At 40.6% G+C, this 24,665-nt stretch overlaps 1 protein-coding gene across 1 annotated transcript; it reads left to right on the forward strand.

Moving 5' to 3' along the window:
* The first annotated feature begins 9,901 nt into the window (after positions 1 to 9,901).
* On the forward strand, positions 9,902 to 24,167 carry TM4SF18 (transmembrane 4 L six family member 18). Its single transcript, XM_010970402.3, has 6 exons — positions 9,902 to 10,112; positions 10,221 to 10,414; positions 13,245 to 13,334; positions 18,501 to 18,643; positions 22,278 to 22,458; positions 23,061 to 24,167. The coding sequence occupies exons 2-6, from the start codon at positions 10,238 to 10,240 to the stop codon at positions 23,073 to 23,075; spliced, it is 606 nt and encodes a 201-aa protein (XP_010968704.1). The 5' UTR covers positions 9,902 to 10,112; positions 10,221 to 10,237; the 3' UTR covers positions 23,076 to 24,167.
* Positions 24,168 to 24,665: the final 498 nt, after the last annotated feature.

Here is a 24,665-nt window from a genome sequence, read left to right on the forward strand (position 1 = left end):
AGTTGTATGAGCTGCTTATATATCTGGATATTAACCCCTTACAGACATACCATTTGCTAATATTTTCTCTCATTCAGTAGGTTGTCTTTTCATTTTGTTGGTAGTTTCCTTCACTGTGCAAAAGCTTTTAAATTTAATGAGGTCTCATTTGTTTATTTTTGCTTTTGTTCCCCTAGCCTGAGGTGACAAATCCACAGAAGTATTGCTGGGACAATCCAGGCAAGTCAAGCCAAAGCACCGGGCAGTTTTCAGTCTGCTGCCTCCACACTTTTCAAGAGTGGAGCCTCAGATTCTTACAGCCCTACAGTCAGCCCTGCTGTTTCTCAAGCCAGCCAAGTCAACCCAGTGTCAGCAGCCCTGGGGTAGTCTTCAGAATTCTCTTATTCCCACTTAGTAGAGAATGAATCATTCTCCATATTAAATCTTCCCAATTCAAATTATTGTGTAATTTCTGCCTCCTGAATGGATCCTGACAGCTCTTTGTCATAGGCTTCTGAGATACTCTATGCCTATATAATGTGTGTACATATATAATTATATATACTGTATATTATATAAATAGTAATATTATGTCCAGTGTTTTTCTAACTCAGCCATCATTGCATATCAGCATGTATAGATTTATCTCATTTTTAATGGTTGCATATTATTCCATTACATAACTATGCCATAATTTATTTAACCAGTTTCCTATTAATAGGGAGTAAGATTACTTCCAGTCTTTTCTCTCTATAAATAGTGCAGCAGTATTCTTACTTGATAGGTTCATATGCCCATGTGCAAGCATATCTTATCTGAAAGATCACTTCCTGGAAAAGACTCTACCTTCTTTATTTAAATTTTTCTTTTAATGGTGGTACTGGGGATGGAACCTAGGACCTCGTATATACTAAGCATGTGCTATACCACTGAGCCATCCTCACCCCCAAGACTCTGCCTTCTTAAATTCTCTCCAAACTATCTCCATGCCCACTTCCGCCACCATATTATAGGCATTCTCCATTAAAAAAATTAATATTTAGTATTTTTATTAGTTAGAACTAAGAAAGCATTTTGCATACATTTTGACAGTTTAAAGAACATGTAAAACCAGTGGAAAAACATATCCAAGGCAGAGTAGCATCAGATGCTTTGAGACATGCATAGGCATGCATATATTCACACATAGAAATTTTCTGTGTTCCCAGAACATACATTTATTCTTGAGAATCCATTGTATGCTTTTTAAAGTTAGCAACATCTTCCTCATACTTGTGCCAAAATGGCCACTAAAGTAATAACATAAAAATGGAAAATGTTTTCATACATTCTGAATTACTCCTCGACATAACTGGATTCGGCCTCACATTCTTGCAGCAGTTAACTGGCTGTATCGGGTACCACTTCTTTTATTAGTATGTCTGTTTTCTTGACCATTGAACAATATTTTGCTTTTCCTTCCCCTGTTCTCTATCCAGTCAGTTCTCAAGTCCTATTATTCATTTTCTTTTGCTTTTTTAAAGTGAGGTGTATTGAAATATAATTTCTACATAGTGAAATTCACACTTTCTAGGTATACAGTTTTGATGAACATGTATAACCATGCAAACTTCACCTCAATAGAAATGCAACCTAAAGTATTTACATCACCCCAGAAAGTTCTATGTGCCCCTTTGTAGTTAACTCTTCCCCTGACCCCGGCCCCTGCTAACTACCGATCTTATTTCTATACCAACAGCTTTGTGTTTTTCAGAATGTCGTATCAATGGAATCATACAGTGTGTAGCCTGGCTTCTTCCACTTAACTCTTTTGAGATTCATCCATGTTGCTGTAGTATCTATCAGTGGTTCACCCCATTTTTATTGCATTCCATTTGTGAATGTCCAGCTTATTTATCTATTTACCAGTTGATGCTTCCAAGTTCTGGTGATTATGAAAAAGCTGCTCTAAACATTCCTATACAGGTCTTTGTGAGCCCTTACATTTTCAGTTTTCTTGAGTAAATATCCATGTGGGATTGTTGAGTTGTATGGTATGCGTATATTTAATATTGTAAGACACTGCCAAATTGTTTTCAAGAGTGGCTGCACCATTTTGCATTTCCACCAGCAATGAATGAGATTTTCTGTTGCTCTGCATCCTCTCCAGCCTTTGGCCTTCTTTATTTCTGATGGAATTACTGCAGTTGTCTCTGGAATGAACTCTTAGTTCCATACCTTCCTAACTCTGATCCGTCCTTCGAACTGAAACCAGAATGAGCCTCTAAAATTCCTTCCACTCTTAGTGGCTCTGACTTCCTCGGGATAAAGCCCAGACTCCTCAATCTGACATACATCTTTGAGCTCTGAGCTTTATCACATACCCTCCTAACCACGTCCACTGTGACCTGACTCAGGGCTTCCGTGCAGTCCAATGCTGTGGAGCATTTATTTTCTACTTTGTATTCCCAAGATGCAAGCACTCTCTGAATTTTGGATAGTGTTGGCATTATGCAACTGGCTACCAAGGTACTTTTTTTTTCTTCGACTATTTTTTATGAAAATTTTCAAAAATTCAGGAAAGTTGAAAAACTAGTGCAATGAACATCCACAGTCAGTTCAACAATTGTTAACATTTTGTTACATTTACTTCATTTGTCTATTTAACATATGTCCATTCTTCTCTTCCTCTTCCTCGTCCTCCTTCTTCTTTTGCCAAACCATTTGCTCAGTAAGTTTCAGGTGTATCTCTCTCCTAACAATTAGAACAATCTCCTTCATAACAACACCACTACTACACCCAAAATAAATTTAAAACAACTTTCTAATATCATCTAACACTATCTATATTGCTGTTTTTCCAGTTGTCTCCAAGGTGTTCCTCACAGTTTTATTTTCCATGTCAGGATCCAATCAAGCTTTATAAACTGCATTTATCTACCAGTGCACATTGTTCTATGACTGAGTCTTAGTTTGCCCAGCTACCTTCTTCTGTTAAGCCAGATGACACAGTTCTGTCCCTACCCTTCCAAAGACTCTCCTGTGAACCCCTAGCTCTATTCAAGTTTCCTGTAGCTTTCTGCACTTTCCAGAAGCCTGTGCTTAAATCTATTGGAAATTCAACATTTTGTATTACAGACCTTTTGTTGACCTTTCTATTTCCCCTTCCAGACTGAGCAGAGCGTCTAGCGGGCAAGGAATGGGTGTTCCTCACCTCAGTAGTCTCCCTGCTAGGCAGTCATTGCTCAATACACATTTAAAGAATAAATGACAGATAAACAAATTTCTTCTGTATAGCACAGGGAACTATATTCACTATCTTGTAGGAATCAATAATGAAAAAGAATATGAAAAGGAATATATGCATGTATATGTGTGACTGAAGCATTATGCTGTACACCAGAAATTGACACAACATGGTAAACTGACTATACTTCACTTTAAAAAAAAAAGAATAAATGACAGAATATGACTTCTAGGTCCGTCATTGTAAAGAATAAATAAATGGACTCTGGAGGGCTGGGAGCCAGGGGGAAGAGAGTAAAGGGCAGGTAAGGCAAGGGTCTGAGAGGCCATTCTCAATACAGAACGTTGCTCAGGGAGCTTTGGGTATGAACTGCACACGCCTTCCCGTCTAGGCAATATGCTAGGTGTTTAATTAGTTGGAGATCAACCTAGAATCTAGCAGCACTGTAGACATTTTGGACCAGATAGTTCTAGAGAAATAATTATAAACACAAACGTCAAGTCTCCTGCATCCCAACAGCCCACTTTTGTTTGCACAGCTCTTCTGCTACTTTCCTGATATGTTTTTAAGGCCCTGTCCACTCCCAGTGGGTCCCTAGATTGGACCGGGACCAGCACAGCACTTTGTGACCGTGGTCAGCAGGGAAAATCACTCTGAACTCCCAGGATGAAATTTCTCTCTGAATATTAGCCTTTTCTGCAGTTAAGCTTATATCTTTGTGGCAAACTTTTCTACTCGATAAACTTCTATCAGATACTTCCTTCTTCTCCACTTCCCACCACCTGTGGGGTTAATTCCAGGATCATATACTAATTCTGATTCCAGAGTGACTCAGAGGCTGCACACCAAGACTATTTTAGGTGGAGTGTTTCCTCCTGAGTCACCTTGTCCCTTGGTGGCAGGCATCCTGCGGATTTCCTCAGCTCTGCTGTAGAGAACAGGAAGCCAAGGCCAAGAGCAGCCAATCAGCAGAGCAGCCCAGTGACTCTTCCCGGTTCCCGGAGGACCAGCCAGAAAATCCTGATTTAGTAAGAATTCCTTGGCAAGAAAATGGGGAGTTTACTGGAGACAAATGCCTCCTATTTTTTTTTTTTAATGAGTACACATATGTTTTTCAGGAGGCTGGTTCAGAAAGAGTTTTCTTAGGCGTGAAATTAAGTAATTGTTTTAATTGTCCAGGGAGACGTCATTAGACGCTCTCATTAATGTAATAACCAAACACAAGGAAATTGCTTCACTCTCCTTTCCAGAATCTTATCAAATTTTAGAAGTCAGCCATATCCTCTTCATTCACTCCTGTCACCCTTACTGAACTGTCTTCCACATGACGACTGGTTCCCCCCACCCACCCTCCCCACCAAGTCTTCATGACTATCTGGGACATGAAAGCATCATTAGAGACATCTTTTGGGGGCTTGACCAAGACTGGGCAATACTAGCCAGGCATGTTGCCCTTCCCTGACCCCATCTGCCTGGCTGACATCAGTATTCTGTCTAGCTAACCTATCTGGCCTGTATATTTCTCCCACAAAAACAAGTGTGTCTTCAAAACAGCAATATAGGCAGCCACTACCGAGGAAGCCAAATGTCCAAACGTGAAACCTATTTGCAATGAAGAAGAGAGTTTCACGCATAGAAATGTATCAGCCAGGATGAGCATGGTGGAAGAGTCCAAAGAATATGTCAAATCTTGGGCTTAACCTCTAGTTCCTGGGCAAGCTTTTAAATGTTTCTCAGATCCATTTTTTTTAACACGCAAAATGGAGTTAATAATGCCTTCACCTTAGTGTTGTTGTGAGAATTCATTTTCTGTTTATTTTTACTGTATGTGAAAGCTTCCAGCACAGTGCCTGGAACAAAGATACTTAACAGATGTCAATTTATCCATGACTATTTTAAGGGGGGGCACTGATTGGCAATGACAGCTCACCTCACTGATGCTGAAAATTCCTGGAAGCCATGGCACTGGTACAAGATGGGAAATGCTCAGCAAAGCCAGTCTCTTAACATTTTAATGAAAGGTATTCTTGGTCATTCCTCTCCAAGGTACAAAATATTGGCAAGAAAAACTTTTCAACTAAACCCTCTTAGAACCTTGCAAATATGTCTCGTAAAGCACAGTTCTCTCTGGGTTTCTTGGAAGCCAATTGCCGTCCTCAGAGATTATCCTGTTCTCCTTTCTCCTTGATGTCCTTTCAGTGCCTGCTAGACTCTCTAGGACAAAAGTCTCAAGGTGAGAAAAACTGAAAGCCAAGTCAAACGTTTTCAGTTTTTCAAACATCTCTGCTTAAAAGTTAATGGGAGAGGGGCTCGGTGAATATTGCCTCGGGAGACTGTAAATTTTGATGCCAGATCATATTGTGATGGAACCTCTCCCACCCTCAGTTCATGCCCCATCAAGTTACTTCCTTTTGTTACCTGAAGATTTTAGCTCCTGGCTCTCTAAGGGCAGTCATTCTCTCCAAAACTACCGTTGTTATAAATGTTGATTTTAATATTCACTGTAAGTGACCGTTCCAGTACCCCGTCCTCCCCATGGCTTTCTTCCAGTCCCCCTGCCTCTGCCCTGCTTAGGCCACTGACTCCCATGGCCACACCTCGTATTCGTCTGCTAGGGCTGCCATGACAAAAGAGGCGACAAGCAGTAGAAATGTATCTTCTCACAGTAGTAGAAGCTAGAAATCCAAGATCAAGACGTGGGCAGGTTTGGTTCCTCCCAAGACCTCTCTCCTGGGCTTGCATGCGGCTGTCTTCTTGTTGGGTCCTCACATGGTCTTTTCTCTGAGGCACCTGGTACCTCTCTGTGTGATCACATTTCATTTTCTTATAAGGACACCAATCAGACTGGATTAGGGCTCACTCTACCAAAATTATTTTAACTAAGGCTGTATCTCCAAATGTAGTCACATTCTGAAGTTATGGGACATCAACATATGAAATGACAAGGGAACACAATTCAGCCCAGAACACACCTCTAGACTTTGTCTTCACCACCTACTGAGACACCTTAATCTCAAATCCCAGCATCCTGCTTCTCAACCTCTACCTTCCATCTTTCCAGCTCTTTCTCTCTCTGCTACCTCAAACCAACAATTCTTCAACCACGTTGTTTTTCCGTTGTCATTGTTCTTTTGGGAGGGGCAGTAATTAGGTTTATTTGTTTTATGGAGGTGCTGGGGATTGAACCCAGGACCTTGTGCATGCTGGGCAGGGGCTCTACCACTGAGCTATGCCCTCCCCTCTGCAACCACACTGGGACACACAAGCTACAAATCCAACCCCCCTCCTTTTTTTTTTTAAACTCTTCCTCACATTCTGTCAGATCTTTACTTCCCTCCTTACTTGGATTAAGGTCCACTGTTCATCATTATATGTTTTTGATTCCTTTGCCTCTTTTTCGTTACGATATTTGCTTGACAAAATCCCAGTCCTGGTTGATTCCAGCTTTCTTACCACCCTCTGCCCACATCTCTACAAGTGACCTGCCCTGGGAAAAACACTTAATGATACTGCCTAGTCTCACTATAAATTTATGACATCAAGTGGGCTCTTAGTGCCTGCCAGCTCCTGTCACATTTCTCTAGACCTTTCACCATCCTACACAACTGTTCCCTACCATCTCCTTTCTCTCCAAACCTGTAACACCCTCTCCCCATCTTCATTCTCAGCTGATAACCTGCTTCCTGTTTCACAGAGAAAACAGAAGTAATCAGAAGTTCCCACACCTCCAATCCCATAGGCTCCGTCTTCCTTCTGTTACTCAGACTGAACTGCGCATTCAAAGGCCAAATCCTCCATCTGTGCACATGCACCCACCGCTTCCCTTTTACTCAAGAGCATCACTCCAGCAAGTCTCCCCTCTCCCTTACATTGTCTATTCCCACCTCCCCTCCTCCCACCCCCTCAACAAGAACATTCCCATTAGTATATAAATGTGATATAATTTTTCCTATTAAATTAAGTTCCCCTTGACTCCCACTTTCTCTCCAGCTAAACTCTCCAAAAGGGTTACATCTTCTCTCTGTCTCCAATTCCTCTTTTCTCATTCTCTTATGAACCCATTCCATGAACTCAAGTCTATCCCACCACCAAAGCTTTCTGTATCAAGGTCATTGTGATCTCCAGATTGCTAAATCTGACAGCCATTTCTCAATCCTCCCATATGACTTGCCCTATAGGCAGCCTTTAACTCGGTTGATCACGCCTTCCTCAGCTAGAAACTCAACTTCCAGGATAAGCTCCTGGTTTTTCTTCTAACTCATGGGCCACTTCTCAGTCTTCTTTGCTGGCTCCCCCTCAGGTTCCTGAACTCTATCCACTGGGCTGCCCAGGACCTAGTCCTTGGGCCTCTTTCCTGTCCACACTCATTCCCATAATGTTTCATGCCTTTAAATACCATCTATACACAGACACCTCTCATACACTCCATCCCAGACCTCTTCTCTGCCCTTTGTATTTGTGTGTCCAACAGCCTAACTGGCATCTCCACTTGGATTTCTAATAAGTGTCTCCAAACTTGGGATGTTGGAAACTGACCACCTCCTCTCCCCTCCCAAACTTGCTCAGCCTGCTCTTTGGCTCATTCAGTCAATGACAACTTTGTTCTTCCAGTTGCTCAGGCCTCAAGCTGCGGAGTCATCTTTGACACGCCCCTTTCTCTTGCATCCAACTTGTCACCAAATACTGTTGACTCTATCTTTCAAATGTGTACAGAACCCCGCCTTTTCTCACCATCTCTGCTACTACTATCATGGTCTGAGTCACTGTCACCCGCAGGAAGTCTGCATTGTTGAAATGGGTTTAGAATTCATGTCCTTTCTTTCACCCACATCCTTTACAACCTACTCACGACACAGCAGCCAGAGTGAGCCTTTGAACATTAACAAGCCATTTTTCTACCCAAAACTAATCTCGGATACTGCTGCACTCCCCCTCCCTCTCTTGGCTCCAGCCACCATTGTCTCCTCACTGGGGTTCACTTCTACCTCAGGGCTTTTGCACACTCACTGTTCTCACTTCCTAAACCGCTTTGCCCCACGTTCTCTGCATGGCTCACACCCTCTACTTCCTGCAGATCTTTGCTCAGATGTCACCTTCTCAGTAAGCTCTTCCCTGACCTCCCTGTTTGAAATGACACCCCCATCTCCATCCACATCCTCTGGTGCTCCTACCTGTCCTCACCTAACTTATTTTAGCCGCACTTACCACTACCTGATAAGCTATCTATTTTACTGATATGTATTCTTTTCTTATTATTCTCCCCTGTAGTAGAATGCCAGCCCCAAGAGGGCAAGGATTTTAGACTGTCTTGTTCACTGATCTCTCTGTCCGGCTCTCAGGTACAGTGCCTGGCACATAGGAGGTGCTCAGTAAATATTCAACCAAAGAGGTTGTTACTCTTCCCGTTTTCCCCAAAGTTCTAGTGAATGCGATTTTAGGTTTTGCTTCTATAACGCTGGGAGAAAAAAAAAAATCTAGTGGCCAGACTTTGCTCAAAGACATTAGAGAAAAAAAATTGCCACAACCACTAGGGGGTGCCAAGAAACCTCTTTGGAACTGATCACAGTTTAAGACTACTAGTTTCTAGGTTAGTTTTGTTTAAATCCAACTGTGGCTCCAAGTATCTCAATTTTTTAAAAAGTGTAAGTATAATACAATTTAAAAATGTTTATTATGAAAGTAAGTTTTTATTTTCTTGAATTAAAAGCAGATATGTTATAGAGTATTAATGCTTTCTGGAGGATAATGACAAATTAAATATAAATAAATCTGGGATCAAGATTTCAAGGTACAAAACTCTTTGGTATGGAGGGGAATAAACAAGCCGGTTTTCCTTCTGATCTCTGTACTATTTTTGACAATTACGTTCCTACAACTGCAATTTTATTGTTAGTCACAGCTCTCATACCTTGCCTGGTCCTTCTCTATCACTCGACTTTGTGTTTTGCATACATAATCTGTTTAACCCATACATTATCCTTCTGGAGAAGATACCATTTTTAAATTCCCATTTCATCACTGAGGAAATTGAGACTAAGTCAAGCAGAGTTCTGAAGTTACTGGTAGAAAGAGTATAAAGAGTTCAGGCACTCCTTGAATTCCTTACCACCATCGACTGCATTTTCTTTACCACAGCAGTGCCAAGATGCCTCCCCGTAATCTTCGCCTATGTCATCATAATTAGAAGGGATCTGTGACTCTTTAACTTTAGGGCAATAAATCCTTATTTCAAACTTATTACGCATAAAATCTTAATCAAATTACCCAGCTTACTTACCCCCTTTTCCTAGGTAGTAAGAGATATGAATTTTTTCCTGTTATTATTTTTCAGACAGGTAGAGATAATAGATGTAAACTCTTAAGAGGAAAACTCTACCAGTCTTGTCACAATGAACTCATCAACTGTGATGACTTGTTTTTCTCACCTGTCTATCCGTTTCTTTGTTCTTTTTGTGCCCCCTGCAGTTTGAACAATGTTTGGTGAGTAGTAAGCATGAAATAAAGAACACTGAATAAAAGATCGATACATAAAGTCAGAATATTTGAGCGAACCCCGCACAACGTGCTCTAGTGTGAGATCCTTTGGTAGTTTCCTCTTTAACCCCCGTCCAGTCTTGGATGAAATTTGCCAGGCTCAGTTCCAACCCCGACCCCAACTTCCTTCTTAAAACATGTTCAGAGTTCAATCTTCAGTGCTCTCATCCAGAGGAAAATGACTTATTTTAAAAAGCAGTAAGAGCACCGCATTCCTTTGGCACAGGATGAAGACCAGCTCAGCTCTTGGGCCGTTTGTCTATTGTTCTCCAAACAGTAAACCACTATTTCCACACCGAGAGGCCACGGGGGGCAGTTCTGTCCAAGCTCTGGGCTCCTCCTGAATATGAACTGAAGGGTGACCCAGAAAAGGGTAGGTGAACTCGGGGGGGTTGCGGGGGGGTGTGTGTGTGGGGAGACAGGGAGGGAAAAAAACCAAAATAGGCTTCATGTAATTCTACACTCTTGAAATCTCCTGCAGGTTCTGAGCAGGGTAAAATGGGGTCTCGGAAATGTGGAGGCTGCCTGAGTTGTCTGCTGATTCCGCTTGCACTTTGGAGTATAATTGTGAACATACTATTGTATTTCCCGAACGGGCAAACTTCCTATGCATCCAGCAATAAACTCACCAACTACGTGTGGTATTTTGAAGGAATCTGTTTCTCAGGTATCATGGTAAGTGTGACTTCGGGGACTTGGGATGGGAAAAGGGGAATTTTTACTAAGAATTAACCTGTTCCTAGTAAAAATAATGAATGATGGGAAAATCACTCTACTAATCCTGGGTTTGGGGTTTGGAAGATGGGTGAGGGTAGAAAGGCAGGTAGTCCATTAGGACTTGGGGAGTAGCTTTGTTTTCTGTAAGCTGCACATTTATGGAGCTCCAGCAATGCAGGAAATTAGTGCTAATGAGAGTCTGTGGGACACTGACCTATAGACATATTATGTCCTCATGTAACCTGTGTATCAACTTATGCTACTTAATCTCCAGTGGCATTGCTCTTTTCCAGAACGGATTTTCTATCTGCATTCAGAATTCCTCTAGCTTGGAGCGGGTATTAAGACAGTGGAAAAAGCAGAGATTTGAAGATTCAGACAAGCTTGAATTCAAGACTAAGCTCTGTCATTTATATCATGAGACTTAAGCAAGTTACTCAAAGTCTTTGGGCCTCAGTGTCCTCATTTGAAAAATGTGAATAGTGACATTTACTTTTCAGGGAAATTGTGGGGATCAAATGAACTCTCATGTACGAAGTGTCTGGGATGGACTGATGTGTAGTAGGTAGCCAGTGATTACTGTGATCAGAAATACTGATTGAAGGATGGGCCACATTATCATTAAATAGTCTGACATTTTACCCCTAATAGTGGAGAGTATTTTTGAAAACTAAATCAAAGTTAACACAGTAAGAATCCAGGAATGTTTTCCAGATGACTTAGCGCTCTTTAAAAACAAACTGATAGTAAATCATGTTGGCAGCTCAGAGGAAAAGACACTTTTCCTGATCATATCAGTTCTAAAAAAAAAAAACAAGACCAAAACAAAACCCATTATGCCCTGTAAGCTTATTCTACCACCAATAATGTAAAGGAAAATCCATTATAATCTCTCTCTAGATCTTTGTGGGTGTTTAGTTATTATAATATTTGAATAGTTTTGTTGAAAAGCAGTTTCATTTAGTTGCCGTTTTGCAGATTAAATCTGTAAACTTTAGAATATTAACACCCAGTGTTGCTGAAGGTACTATGGAATAGATACATAATGGGTGGTGGTGGTGGTACTGTGAATAAAAGTAAGGGTTTTTTGGAGGAAATTTTGATATGATAGAGTAAGATTCATGAAAATGCTTATGCCTTTTGACCCTGTAATCCTAAATCTGAGGATTCATTGTGAAGAAATAATCCAAAATAAGGAGAGAAATGTGTACATAACAGTTTGTAACAGTGTTATTTATAGTAGCAGAAAGCTAGAGTCATCCTAGCATAGAAATGGCCAAAAAAATGATGGTGCACTCACTTCACAGCTGATGAAAATTGTGGTGTGGACAGGTAGCCACATGGAAAATGCCTGTTATTTTGTGTTAAGTGGAAAAGAGAAGTAACAGAATGGTGAAGGAACTATGATCACAACTATGGAAAATACACGCACGTGGGAAAACCCTGGGAGTAGGTATCTAAAACCATGGGAGGGTGATGGAATTGGGGGTAATTTTCCTCCATTATCCTTGAGCCCTCTGGGTTGCAGTTTTGTTTTACAACAAAAGCAATTTCTCTTTCAGCACAGGCCACGTGTGTGCTTCTCCTTTGACACAGCACTCCAGGGTGTAGGTCTAATCATTTCTACCAATACTGTGAGAAAGCCGGCGACTGCCCCTAGCCTACCGGGCCCTGGCTTCTCATCTCCCCTCAGTATGTAATTGTAATAAGCAGCAGGTTTGCAAGGCTTTAGTACGATTAAATCAGAATCTATTAAAAACTGTGATAACTAATGGTGTTGAGAGGAGGGGAATCTAGGGCCCTTTTGCCTGTATTCCATGTAAAACTTAGAACTGCGAGAAGAAACTGTTCTCTATCTTTCACTGTCTAGGAATTCTTGAAAAATATCCTTTCAAGATCAAATCCTTCAAGAGAAAGGAGAGGAATATAGGTAAATGATTAAAGGGCTAGATAACTACATGACAGCTGAAGGAATTTAGAAACTGGAATGTTCACTACAAACATTGTTCCTACTAACAATGAACTCAACTTCAGGACTCAGTACTGAACAAGAGGGCTGGAAGAGAGGTGGAGAATCTGCCAGAAGCAATGCATGGTCCATACCTGCCCAAACCAGGGACTGTAACAGTAGAGGAACCCATGTTCTCTCCGGAACTGGAACTCTTTGCTTAAGATACCAAGAAAGGGAAGTAAACACATTGAATTCTCCCAGTTTGTTGGCATGATACAGATCAAGCACACTGGAAAATCTGACTCTGAGATGATTTGAATGCATGGGGAAATTGAATTTACTTTACTTTGGATTAAGAAATTTAGTTTCAGATAAACCGTACCTTTCACCTGCATTCCCAGAGGGCAGTTAGGGGAGAGAGGCTGACAAACAGCAAAGTTTGGTGAATGATTTTCCTTTGTCCTCCACAACTGTGTCAGTGAGCAGTGGGGATTTGCTGCCAAGAGTGGTAGTTTCATGTCCAAACCATTCACTCCTCCTTCATCATTAGATTTTAACATCTGATAACCATGATATTAATAGATACCATTTCTCGATCTTTTATTATGAATCAAGCACTATATTCAACATTTTACATACAATGCCTCATAACATCCCCAGGAGATGAGTTCTCAATACTATTTTTATAGGAAAGGATTCTTGAGTTCACCCAGCTAGAAAGTGGCAGATCTGGGATTCGAACCCAGATCTACTCGATCCCAGAGCCTATGCTCTGATTATGAGCATGAATGCAAAACAGTATTCTATTTCTGATACTTTCTCTTTTCCCTGCTGTAGATGCTCATAGTAGCCACAGTTCTTCTTGTCCTGGAGAGCGATAACAACTATAAATGTTGCCAGAGTGAAAACTGCAGCAAAAAGTACATGGTAAGAGCAATGGTATTTTGAGGATGGTGGAGTGGGCTCCAGCTTGCTTTCTTCTCACTCTGAAACATGAACATACTGATGCTACTGTACCCTCTCCATGATCCTTCCAGTTTAGAGCCCAAGAGTTAACTCCAAAATTTATCTTCCATTTTGTTTACACTTTGTCTTCCACCTTTGTTAGGCTGACATTCTTCTAGAAATTCAGGATTGAAAGATGCATGAAATTAGACAATAATACTACCTTTTCCTAACTGGGTTTCTGTGAGTCTATTTTTTCCCTTGTCAACTTTATTGAGGGCTAATTTACACAGAATAAATGGTTTCCATTAAAAGGGTACAATTCCATGAGTTTTGATAGATAACACTCCCTATGAAACCACCATCATAATCAAAATACAGAACATTTTCCATCACCCTGAAAGGTTAATTTGGGGTCTACTTTTTGTCATTATAGATTAGTTTTTATTCTATATAAATAGAAGCATGTAGTATTTGTCTTCCGTATCTGACTTCTTTCACACAGCATCAGATTTATTCCTGTGTTGGGCATATGTGATATCCATTTTTTTTAATTGGAACTTTAAAAATAATTAAAATAGAATCATGAGAGAATAATACAACCAAATTTTCTAAGCCTGTGTTCAACAGGTAGGCACTGGGCTCCAAATGTCCACCATTACCCATCTCTTCCTCATCACAGTCATCATCATTTATTCATATTTGCATAACACTTTATATTTCTTTCAGACTTATCCAGTGAATTAGATCATTGTTACTTCTGTTTTATAGATGAGTCACCTGTGACTCAAAGAGAATGATTCATTAACTAGGAAGAGCTTTACCAGAAGTCTGGGAGGCGTCCTTTGCAGTGGTGGTTCTACACATTGGCTACACACTGCAATCATCTGGGAGCTTGGCATCAGAATCCCACCCCTCGAGACCCTGACTTAGTTGGCCCAAGGTGCTACCAGATTTTAACATGCAGCCAAGATGGTATGGCCTACTTTCTTTATCTGATGCCTCTGGAAGATTAAGTTAGCTATCTAATTTAGCACTGTGCCCCTACTTTGAAAGAGCTAAGCAGAGAATCCTGAGGCTCCTCTCTCCCTTCCTCCTGCTCTTCCCGCTGAGATGCTAGTCATCTCTTCCAAAAAAGGACACTATGACCTCATCCACAAAACAGAAACAGACTGGCAGACATGGTAAACAATCTTATGGTTACCAAGGAAAGGGGATGAGAAGGGACAAATTTAGAAGTTTAAGATTTGCAAATGTTAGCCACTATATATAAAAATAGATTAAAAAATAAGTTTCTTCTATATAGCACAGGGAACTATACTCAATACCTTTTAATAACCTTTAATGAAAATGAATATGTATATGTATGTATATGCATGACTGGGACATTGTGCTGTACACCAGAAATTGATACATTGTAATTGACTGTACTTCAATTTAAAAAAAAAAAAAGAAAAAACATATGAATTTTATTGACTATTTCCATATACACAGGAGCCTTCACAAAAGAATGAAGACACCAAAATGTGACCAGAGCAGTAAGCATCCATACCCTTTAGACAAAGAAACAACAGATTTGTAAAGAATCATGAAGTCAGAGGGGTTTGGGCTAAGAGTAGTAAATGGTGGAGAAGTAACTAGGAAGGTAAGGTTTTTTTTGTTTGTTTGAGGCAGGGTAATAGATTTTTGTTTTTTATTTCTTTTTAAATGGAGGTACTAGGGATTGAACCCAGGACCTCATGCTTGCTAAGCATGCATAAGATTTTGTTTAACAAAGTTTATTTACACAGATTTCTTGGCCCCAAATTCCCAGTCTCCATTGATAAGCATGTCTTCCTTCCTCCTGGTGCAGAGAGCACCTTTCACATGGGAGTTTTATGACCTGTTTCAAAAAACAAGGATGAGAGGGTGGGGGAGGGCAGAGTCACCTTCCTGCCTCTGCTGTTTCCTCAAACTCCTTCAGCTTAAGATACTAATACGTCAAGGCCCCATATTGGAGCAGAGTGACCCGAACCCCGTCAATCTCATGACTGCTATCCATTCCTCCCCAGAGTCTCATCTTCTGCCAACATTCTGTGGGTTGTTATCCCTGGAAAACAAAAATTGGCCAAATAGGGGTATTTGTAATAACAGATATTTTGATTATACTTTATTACATTTCAAATAATTTTTATATCCACTGTGTCCTTTAATTTTTGAAACAGCCCTGTGAGATGGGTGCTATAACCACCTACATCACCTACATCTTGCAGAAAAATGAAACTGACTCAGAGAGAGTCTTATTCCTACTCTATTTTGAGGCTTATCTTGGTTGTGCAATTGTATTCACTCATTAGACTGTTACTGTTTATGTGCACGTACATGTATATTATGCTATGGTTGCCTACTTCCCCAAATAAAGAGATTCTTCCCTGATCTTTCCAGTGATCAGGTTAAGGGTACATTTAGTGAACAAGGAGCTCTGCCTTCTGGAAACAACCCTCCTCCTTTTTCAAAGACGGCATTGGTGAATAGATAAATTTTTTAAAGAAGTATAACTAACAGAAATCTACTATAAAAAAATAGCTCTATTTATCTCATACCATGATGGGACAAAACTTTATTAAAATAAATATGGGAAATATAATTTGAAAGAGCTTTTAATCATAGGTGAAGTTGCCAGTGAAATCATTACTATCAAATAGGAAAAAAAGCATGGTGGTTCTTTTCTTCTTTGAGTTTTTAAAATTTTTTTCCTGATTTTCCATAATGATCATGTATTAGTGTTACATTCATAAAATAATTCTAAACAAAGAAATACAATTTCAGACAATGTTTGTTCCAAAAATCACAAGTATTTTTGTTCTCCCTTTTTCTGGCCTCGGCTTTTGAATTTATCATCAGCTAGTAGGGCATACTTCTGTCCGGTGGTTCTGTTCTCACCTGAAATCAACATTTCTAAAACTAAATTAAATTTTCTCCCCAATCAAACTACCCTCCCTGGCATCCCTATTTCTGTTTCCCTTTCATTCAAGTCCCAAACTCTGGAATTTCTTTTTTTTCAGTCCATCTCCTACTACTCGTTTCCTCCTCAATGTCTTTTGCCCAGCACGTGTCTTTGTCATCACAGCTTGGAGTTTTCTCCACATGGAATTCTTACTTTGGGGCCCTCTCACCTCTGGTTGGTGTGCCACCACTGCCAGAGCAATTTTTCAAAATCATTTATTGGTTCATGTCACTTCCTTGCTCAAAAACTAATTCCATGGTTTGTTGGAAAAAGAGCTGTTCCAGGCCTAGGGCAGTATAAATTCAAAATGAGCTTGGGAAATCTTGTGCCAGGAAGCAAGGAAGTGTTCAAAGAATGATAGGTTATGCCAAAGGGCACAGCCACCGACTTGAAGGGGTGCGCCCACTGGCCATATTGAGCCCATTTGACCATCTAAAAGAATAATGATAATTATGAGTTATAACACATTGAATTAGAAAATCCATGAGTCCACAATAATACAGAAGGAGAGAGGCAGAGGAGAGAAACATGAAGTGGACGTTCTGTGCTGAAACAACCATAACTTACAAATGCAGGAGAAGTGATGCAATTAGAAGGGCAGCACATTACAACCACTTACATCGATAATTCGTGATCAGTATGACGCTCATCTGTAGACGCTAAATCCATCAGTTGAAATGTCTTTAGGGAACAAGATATGAGACAGCCTCAAAGCATTACCTCACAAATCATTTCCTATCAGCTAAGTGGAAAATGAACATTTATAAATCTGAAGGACACCACCCTAACGAAGAGATCAAATTTAGCATCATCGGTAACAGTGAGAGGCCCATAATGTACCCATGCCAATCATGTGTTCTTGCCAAAACGTTTAACCCAAGTCCAACTGTGAGGAGACAATCAGAAAAGCCCAGAAAATGGGATGTTCTACAAGACAGCTGTCTGGGAGTCTTCAAAAACAATTTAATATTCTGAAAAACAAAAAGGCAGTGAGACGAGCATGGATTGAAGGAAACTGAAGAGATGTAACCTTGTGCATAAACCTTCTTTGGATGCTGTGTAAAATAGTGAAAAACAGCTGCAGAATAATAGAATACCTTTCTTCTTGGGAGGTATGTACGGGTGTGCCAACAGGTTGAGACAGCACAATGTCTGCGACCTGCTTTCAGACGGTTAAGCAACAAAAACGTAAATAAATATATGTGTATGTAGATGCAGATATACAAAGGAAGGGAAAGAGAGAGAGCAAGCAAAAATGGTCAAATAGTCACAAAAGGTGAGTCTAAGTAAAGGGTACTCTATTTTCAACTTTTTTGTTTTTTTGAAAAAAAAATTAATAAAAGGTTGCTGTGGGGAAGAGTCACTTGCCCTGAAGGATGAAGTCCAGCCTCCTTGATTCAACATCCAAGGTCATCTTCTGCCCCGATGCACCAAGCCGCACTCACGTTATACGTGACTCAAGGGCTGGCTTGTGGTTTCCCAGCGCAAGCACCATGCCAATCTGGTCATCATCATCTCCTCTCCTTCACTCCTCTGTAGAAATCCCCTCTTAGATCAGATCAATCTACTTACTCCCCCAAATCAGCTTGTACTGATCTGCCTGTGAACATTGCTCATTCTCTCTCCTCAAATGAAAACACCCTCCTCCCCATCAACCCCCTTGCTCACTTGAGGATAAATATGACCATCTGGGCTGACACCTGATATTTCCCCTCATAGTCCTGTGCGTGAAGATATTCAAAGATCGTCTTCGTAAGAGCAAAGCAGGGATCGTAGCTTGTGATTCGCAGAGAACCCACCGTACCTAGAAAATACCCTCTTCAATAAATACGTACAGATTCATTGAGCACATCCCTTCCCTGCATTTATGTCTGACATGATCATTTTTTTTATTTCATCATTCCAGAAAAAACAGGAAGAAGTTTGGTAAATTATGAATTTCCTCTATGAAATGCCAAAAGGGGGGTGGAAAAAGCATCTAAAAACCTATTTTTAAGATCAGGTGGATTTGTATTAAACATTTCCATTTTTATGTGGATGTCTGGTATAGAACAGACTGCAGTAGGCGTGCACGAGCAGGGGAAGGGACCTATCTGAGCATTTATCCACAGTATCCCTTTGTCTCATTCCACGGCGCTAACCTCCTTCTATGTTTAATTTAGGCACTGCTGTCGATGATCTTTTCTGCCCTTGGAATTGCTTTCTCTGGATACTGCCTGGGCATATCTGCTTTGGGCCTTCTTCAGGGCCCTTACTGCCGCACTCTCGAGGGCTGGGGGTATGCCTTTGAAGGCACCGCAGGACGGTAAGGGCTAACACCCCAAATCAAGGAGGTCGGAAAGTCAGAAACACCTGGCTTCATGCTCCTACTCATTTTCCACCATCACCCTGGGGCTTTGTGAGGCTGGGGCTGCTCTTCGTGCAGAATTTTCCTATTAGTTTCCTAATATCCCGACCAGTTTGTTCCTACACAGATCTTTGTGTAGGTGTTTTTCTCTCCAGTCGTTTACCGTCTTATGCATTCACTGTTCTGAGGCTGTCAATGAGATGTCCAAGTGCAAGGCGTGTTCCTCCCACCCTGAAGAGCGGGGCTTCATGGTTATCATGGTCTGGCAACTGCTGGGTTTGGGACCTGAGTGGTTCTGGAGAGCCAGTCTTATTTTGTGGCCAGGGTGGACATGTCTGTTACAGACGTGAGAGGGCTCGGATGGGAGAGAGTCACAGTGCCCTGGGATGGTGCCACCCGCGGCTGTACCATCAGGGGTTACAAGGAGAAGAAGCAGGCAGGTGAGCAGCGAAGTGCAGTCTGAGATCCAGGGACACGAGTATGCACAGGAGGTTGTGGAAGGAGCCAGGAGCTTATTGAGCTTGTACTGAAGGAGTGTCCAAGGGTCGCCTTGCTCAGAAGGCTGGTAGCTCAGTCAGATGCTGAGGGACCCAGTCCAGCATCACAGAGTGCCTCACACTGGCACTGTGCTAGGTTTATGGGCCTTTCAGCTCGGGAGGTGGCAGCGCCCAGACAGAGGTACAGGAGAGGGCCACCGAATCTCTCCCTGCCTTGCCCTGCGCTCAGAACTCTAATGGAGTGAAATGAGGGCGTGTCCATACCGTTCCCCGGGGAAGTTACATTTCTGAATGCTTGGAGGAGACACTCCTTTGGGACTGAAGGGGCTCAGGAAAGGGGACCCTAACGTAAAAATTCCTAACGGATGCAAAAAATTGTTTTCTGCCTTCAGCCCCTCTACTTTTCCTCACCGCCAAACTAAAGAAGATTCCCCTCTCAAAGCAAGAATCTCAGGCTGCCCACATTCCTCCTTTAAAGTTGCCCTTGATATTTGCATTCACCCGATTCCAGTTGTGTAAAAATGTTAGGAGGTGAAACAGTAAAACAAACGTGTTCCCCTGAAGGGAAGCTAAATCTCTGGTCTCCAAGGGAAGTTCCCAAGGCCTGGTGAAGGCTGGGTGGAGCCAGTGCTAATGGGGAACAAATCAGCTGTTCATTTATTCAACAAATATTTATTAAGCTTCTACCATGTTCAAGTCTTAGATCAGGAGCTAGAGAGTCAAAAATAAACTACACAGGTTCGCTTCCCTCGAGGGACCCACACAGACCTAACAGAACCTTCTGCTGAGATGGAGGCCGTGGAAGGAACACTGCCCTTGGAGCACAGGGCATCCCATAGGGTTCAAGTCTCCCATCTCCTACTTACAAACGATATGGCCTTAGACAAATACCTGGATATCTCTGAGCCTCTGTAAACTGGAGATAATAATTATTTCTACCCCGACAGAACTGAAAATTAAACAGAAGTAAAGAACAAATTAGATTTAATAAGTTCTCCACATGCCAGATTTTATCATCATCATTACTTTCCATAGCCTTCTATGCTGCATTGATGTCTTCTGTCTGCGAGGTGGCCAGCAAGTCCAGCCATTGGCATGCTGACCATTGAGGGTCCTGAATCAGGTTCATTCAACAAGCATTTGTTGACCTTTGCAATGCACCAGGCACTGCCTTAGGCCTTAGACGTGGCCATTCAGAGATGGATGAATCACAATAGTGCTCTCAGGGTGCACAGTTTAGTGAGGAAATAGATATGCTGATACAGCTAAAGATAGAATTTTAAGAGAATGAAGTCAATACTGTGATAGAACTGTGTGCAGAGACTGTGGAGAATGTATATCAGAGCAGACTTCTCTATTCCTTCCAGACCCTGCCAGTGCCCTTATGACTCATTCTATTTATACAAGAATAAATAGGACCCCTACTCTGGGAGAAAAATAGAAAACTTGCAAATCATCTTTCTTTAAAGCGTGGGACAATGTATGCAGAGCATATACTGGGAACAGTCTAGAGCAAGGGTCTTGAAGGGACTCCTTGATGGCGGAGACTGAGTTAGGAGTAGGAGGGTGTCTGAGATGGGTCTAGGGAACTGGTAAGAGGAAATTACATTCATACTGTGCTTTATACATCCTGAAGCATTTTGCATACCTCTCACCGAATATTCACAACAATCCTAGGGTTAGATATTTTAAGCCCATTGTCCAGACAAGATTCTAGAGGTCAAAGATGTCAAGTCCCTGGCCCAAGATCCTACAGCTCCAGGAGTTCTGTCTCCACAGTCAATGCCCTTTACCACTTGAGACTTAAGGACTGTCAGCAATATTGAGAAACTCTCTGAGTGCCTCTGAATGTCCTAGAGCACAGAGAGCAGGAAATAAAGAAAGGGATGGAAGAGAGTTACAGGAAGGGAATAGGAGAGAAATGGAGGGGGGAGACAGAAAAAAGAGAGAGAAGAAAGAAGTCATGGTAGTGGTGGTGACCAAAAGGCAGAGCTCACCCCTTTCAGCCACGAGCGCCAGCACCCACGGCCACTTGGCCAATACCAACGTTGCCTGAATTGCTGTTTTGAGAAAAAAAAAAAGCATCTTGCTACTAACACGATATTAATAAACAACTCTGCCCTGTAACTAGGTTTGATTTTTTGTTTGTTTCTTTGGGGGATTTTTTTTTTTTTTTTTTTTTTTTTTTTGAGGAGACCGGTTTTTACTTCAGTTTAGTTGGACAGAGAGAGTGTCACCCTTGGAGAAATGCTAATGGCCATGGCTGACCTGGAAGTGAGCAAAAGTCAGTCAGGATGACTCAGCATGGTTTTAAGATTATCTTCAAAGCCGAAGTGATTTAATCCTCACAGTCCTGTACTAACCTAGACGGACTGAACCATTCAGTCTTTTGTGTTTCCACCGCATTATCTAAATCTCCTTCAGAGCTGCAGACCAGCAGCTTTATAAAGCAGCGGTCCTCACACTGTGGACCCAGACCGGCAGCACCAGCATCACCTTAGAAACTGAAGGTATCCAGCCCCATCCAGACCTTCTGAATCAAACTCTGGGCTAGGGCGCAGCAATCTGCATTTTCGCAAACCTTACAGAGAATCTTGACATAGGCACAAATTTGAGAGCCACTGTTTTAAAGGGCTTTGGGACAGAGTCTAAGAATAACTAGCATCATGGTCTCTCTGCTCTTTTCCCACCTGTGTGATTTTATATCCACGCCAGCTCAGCCCTGTCCCTGACAGCCCAGGCTAACTTCTGTGCCCCTCGGAGATGGGCAACCTCTGCCTCCCTTGGTATTGACATGTGCTGCCTTGCATTGTTTTGAACTCTTCATAAGCATCTTGCCTCCTAAATGAATTAGAATTGTCTGAGGCAGGCTCCGTGTTCATAACAAGCATAGCCTAGAGCAGTGCATACTAGGTGTTCAACATATGTATCTGAGTAATTTTTATATATTATATCATACTTAATAATATTATATATTTTAATCATATATATTAATTTCCCAAATATATGAATACTCATGACCTTCTTCCTTGGACCCAGTCTTTGGGTTTGGCTATGGCCACGTGTCAGCTGATTATTTCCTTCCTTTCTCTCAGTTTCCTTACAGATTCCAGCATGTGGATTCAGTGCCTGGAACCTGCACATATAGTGGAGTGGAACATCATTTTATTTTCCATTCTCATAGCTCTCAGCGGGCTTCAAGTGATTGTCTGCCTCATCAGAGTAGTCATGCAGTTATCCAGGATGCTGTGTGGAACCTATTCAGTCATCATACAGGTAACAGATCCCCACTGGCACCTGTACCTCCTCCATTTACCCCCACTGTCTGGGATTCAGTGAGTGTTATTGAAAGGTTTTTAGAATTTCATCATTTTCTCTCCATTCTTACTGCCTTCATGCAGCCTCTAATACCTGTTTTTTTCTAATATTCCAATGTATCTGCTGGCTTGTCTCTAGGGATTTAACAAATGGAATAATTGTAAAATTTCATTCTGTGTTGTATGGTGAAAGCACTACAAATGTTTTGAATGAGCAACATTTCAGTGTTCTATGTAGAAATAACCCAAAGCTCAAAGAAGTCTTACCATTTATTGAGAATTTCCCTAATCATAAAATAATTGAAGGCTCACAACCCAAACCCACTGAAATAATTTCTCTTTTGAATGCTACTACATTCAACTAATAATCTTTTTTTTATATTAAGTCATTAGTGAGTGGTTTTGGAGAAATATATCTTTCCTGGTTGTTTAAATAGATATTTTCCTGTTCTATCATGTTTTGAATATGAATTATAAGTTTCAGTTGCTACATGGATTATGGATCATTAATCAAGTCAAGTTTACTCACTTTGTTTTTCTTTCCTTCTTTTTTTTTAATAGCCTGGAATCATTTGATTAAGGACAGGAATATTTTTCTTTATCAAGATATGGCCATCTGCCTATGTCTACTGTATAGACTTGAAGACAATATTCAAATGAGGATATTTTCTCCAGCTGTTTATTGTCCTCACTGGAAATGCCAATTATGAGACCCTTCTGTTTAGAATTTTTTCCTAAGCTATATGTGTCAAGATCTTCAGAAATGTTCATACCTTCTGATCAAATAAATCCAATTTCAATCATCTATACTATGAAAATAAATAAGAATACAAAATATAACTTTATGCAAATACACATATTTGAACATCATTTAATATTCTGGAAAATTAGAAATACCCCAAAACTCTAAGTTTAGGCAAAAGATTAAATAAAGTGTGGTACATTAGTTATAATATTGTGCAGGCATTACAAATGATATTTTAAAGATTATGACTAGTGCTATATGAAAAAGCAGATTATAAATTTATGTTTACAATATAAGCATAATTATCTAAAACAAAAACAAACCAACAAACAAAACCAAATAATCAAAATATAGACCTGGAGATCGTCATTCTAAGTGAAGTAAGTCAGAAAGAGAAAGAAAAATGTCATATGTTATCGCTTATATGTGGAATCTGAAAAAAAGGACAAACGAGCTTATCTATAAAACAGAAACAGACTCCCAGACATAGAGAATAAATTTATGGTTACCAGGAAGTAAAGTGGGAAGGGATAAACTGGGAATTCAAAAATTGCATGTCTTGGGAAGTGATGGAAATGTTAGCTATCTTGATTGTGGAAGTGGTTTCATGGGTGTATACATCTATCAAAGTTCATCAAATTGTACATCTGAAATATGTGTATGTACAGGAACCATACCACAATAAAGGCATAAAAATAATAAAAATTTAAAAAGAAAGAAGGAAGGAAAGAACGAATGAATGACCAAAAGAAAGAAAGAAAAGAAAGGAAGGAAGGATATAGGATAAAAACTAAATCTAGAAGGATTTACACAAAAAATGTAAACTGTGTTTGATTTGGGTCATGGGTGATCCTTCTTCCTTTTATACATTTTCCAAGTTTTCTTTGTTATGTTTTACTATTAAAATACTTTTTAAAAATTCATATTTTTGCTATTAAAATTTTTATTATTTTTCCAAACTTTAAAGGCATATGCTTTTCCCACATAAACATGTGGAAACATGTTTCCAACCTTGGCGATCTGTAAACATCACAGAATAGCACCTTAATCAGTGTTCAAAGAGGAAAGTAGTGAGGTAGATAAGCCAAAAAAAAGTTGTATATGAATTTATATAATCCAACTGAACTCTTGACATTATTTTCTCACTCCTGGTGATGAGTGTGGTGGGCTACAAGACATAGACTTGAAATAAATGAGCAGTTGAGGACATGCTTAATGGGTTAGAGAGAGTGACCATTGACCAGTTGATATCTGTGTTTTGGGGGGTTACCACTACCTCTATTTATTGAAAAAAAAATTTTAAGTAAAACGTTTATAAATTTTCTACCCATACTTACCATGGCCTCCTGGAGAACAGCAGCCAGGTCTTATATTTTATCATCATCCACAGGACCTAGCACAAAGTGAGCATAAGAGACATT

This window comes from Camelus bactrianus, chromosome 1 (genome assembly GCF_048773025.1).
Source record: "Camelus bactrianus isolate YW-2024 breed Bactrian camel chromosome 1, ASM4877302v1, whole genome shotgun sequence".
Lineage (NCBI taxonomy): Eukaryota > Metazoa > Chordata > Mammalia > Artiodactyla > Camelidae > Camelus > Camelus bactrianus.

Excerpts from the sequence above, each read along its gene's own strand:
- TM4SF18 (XM_010970402.3), top strand. The coding sequence starts at position 10,238 with ATGGGGTCTCGGAAATGTGGAGGCTGCCTGAGTTGTCTGCTGATTCCG. Across the intron at positions 13,335-18,500 it reads ACTGCAGCAAAAAGTACATG|GCACTGCTGTCGATGATCTT; the intron begins GTAAGAGCAATG and ends TGTTTAATTTAG. Across the intron at positions 18,644-22,277 it reads TTTGAAGGCACCGCAGGACG|TTTCCTTACAGATTCCAGCA; the intron begins GTAAGGGCTAAC and ends CCTTTCTCTCAG.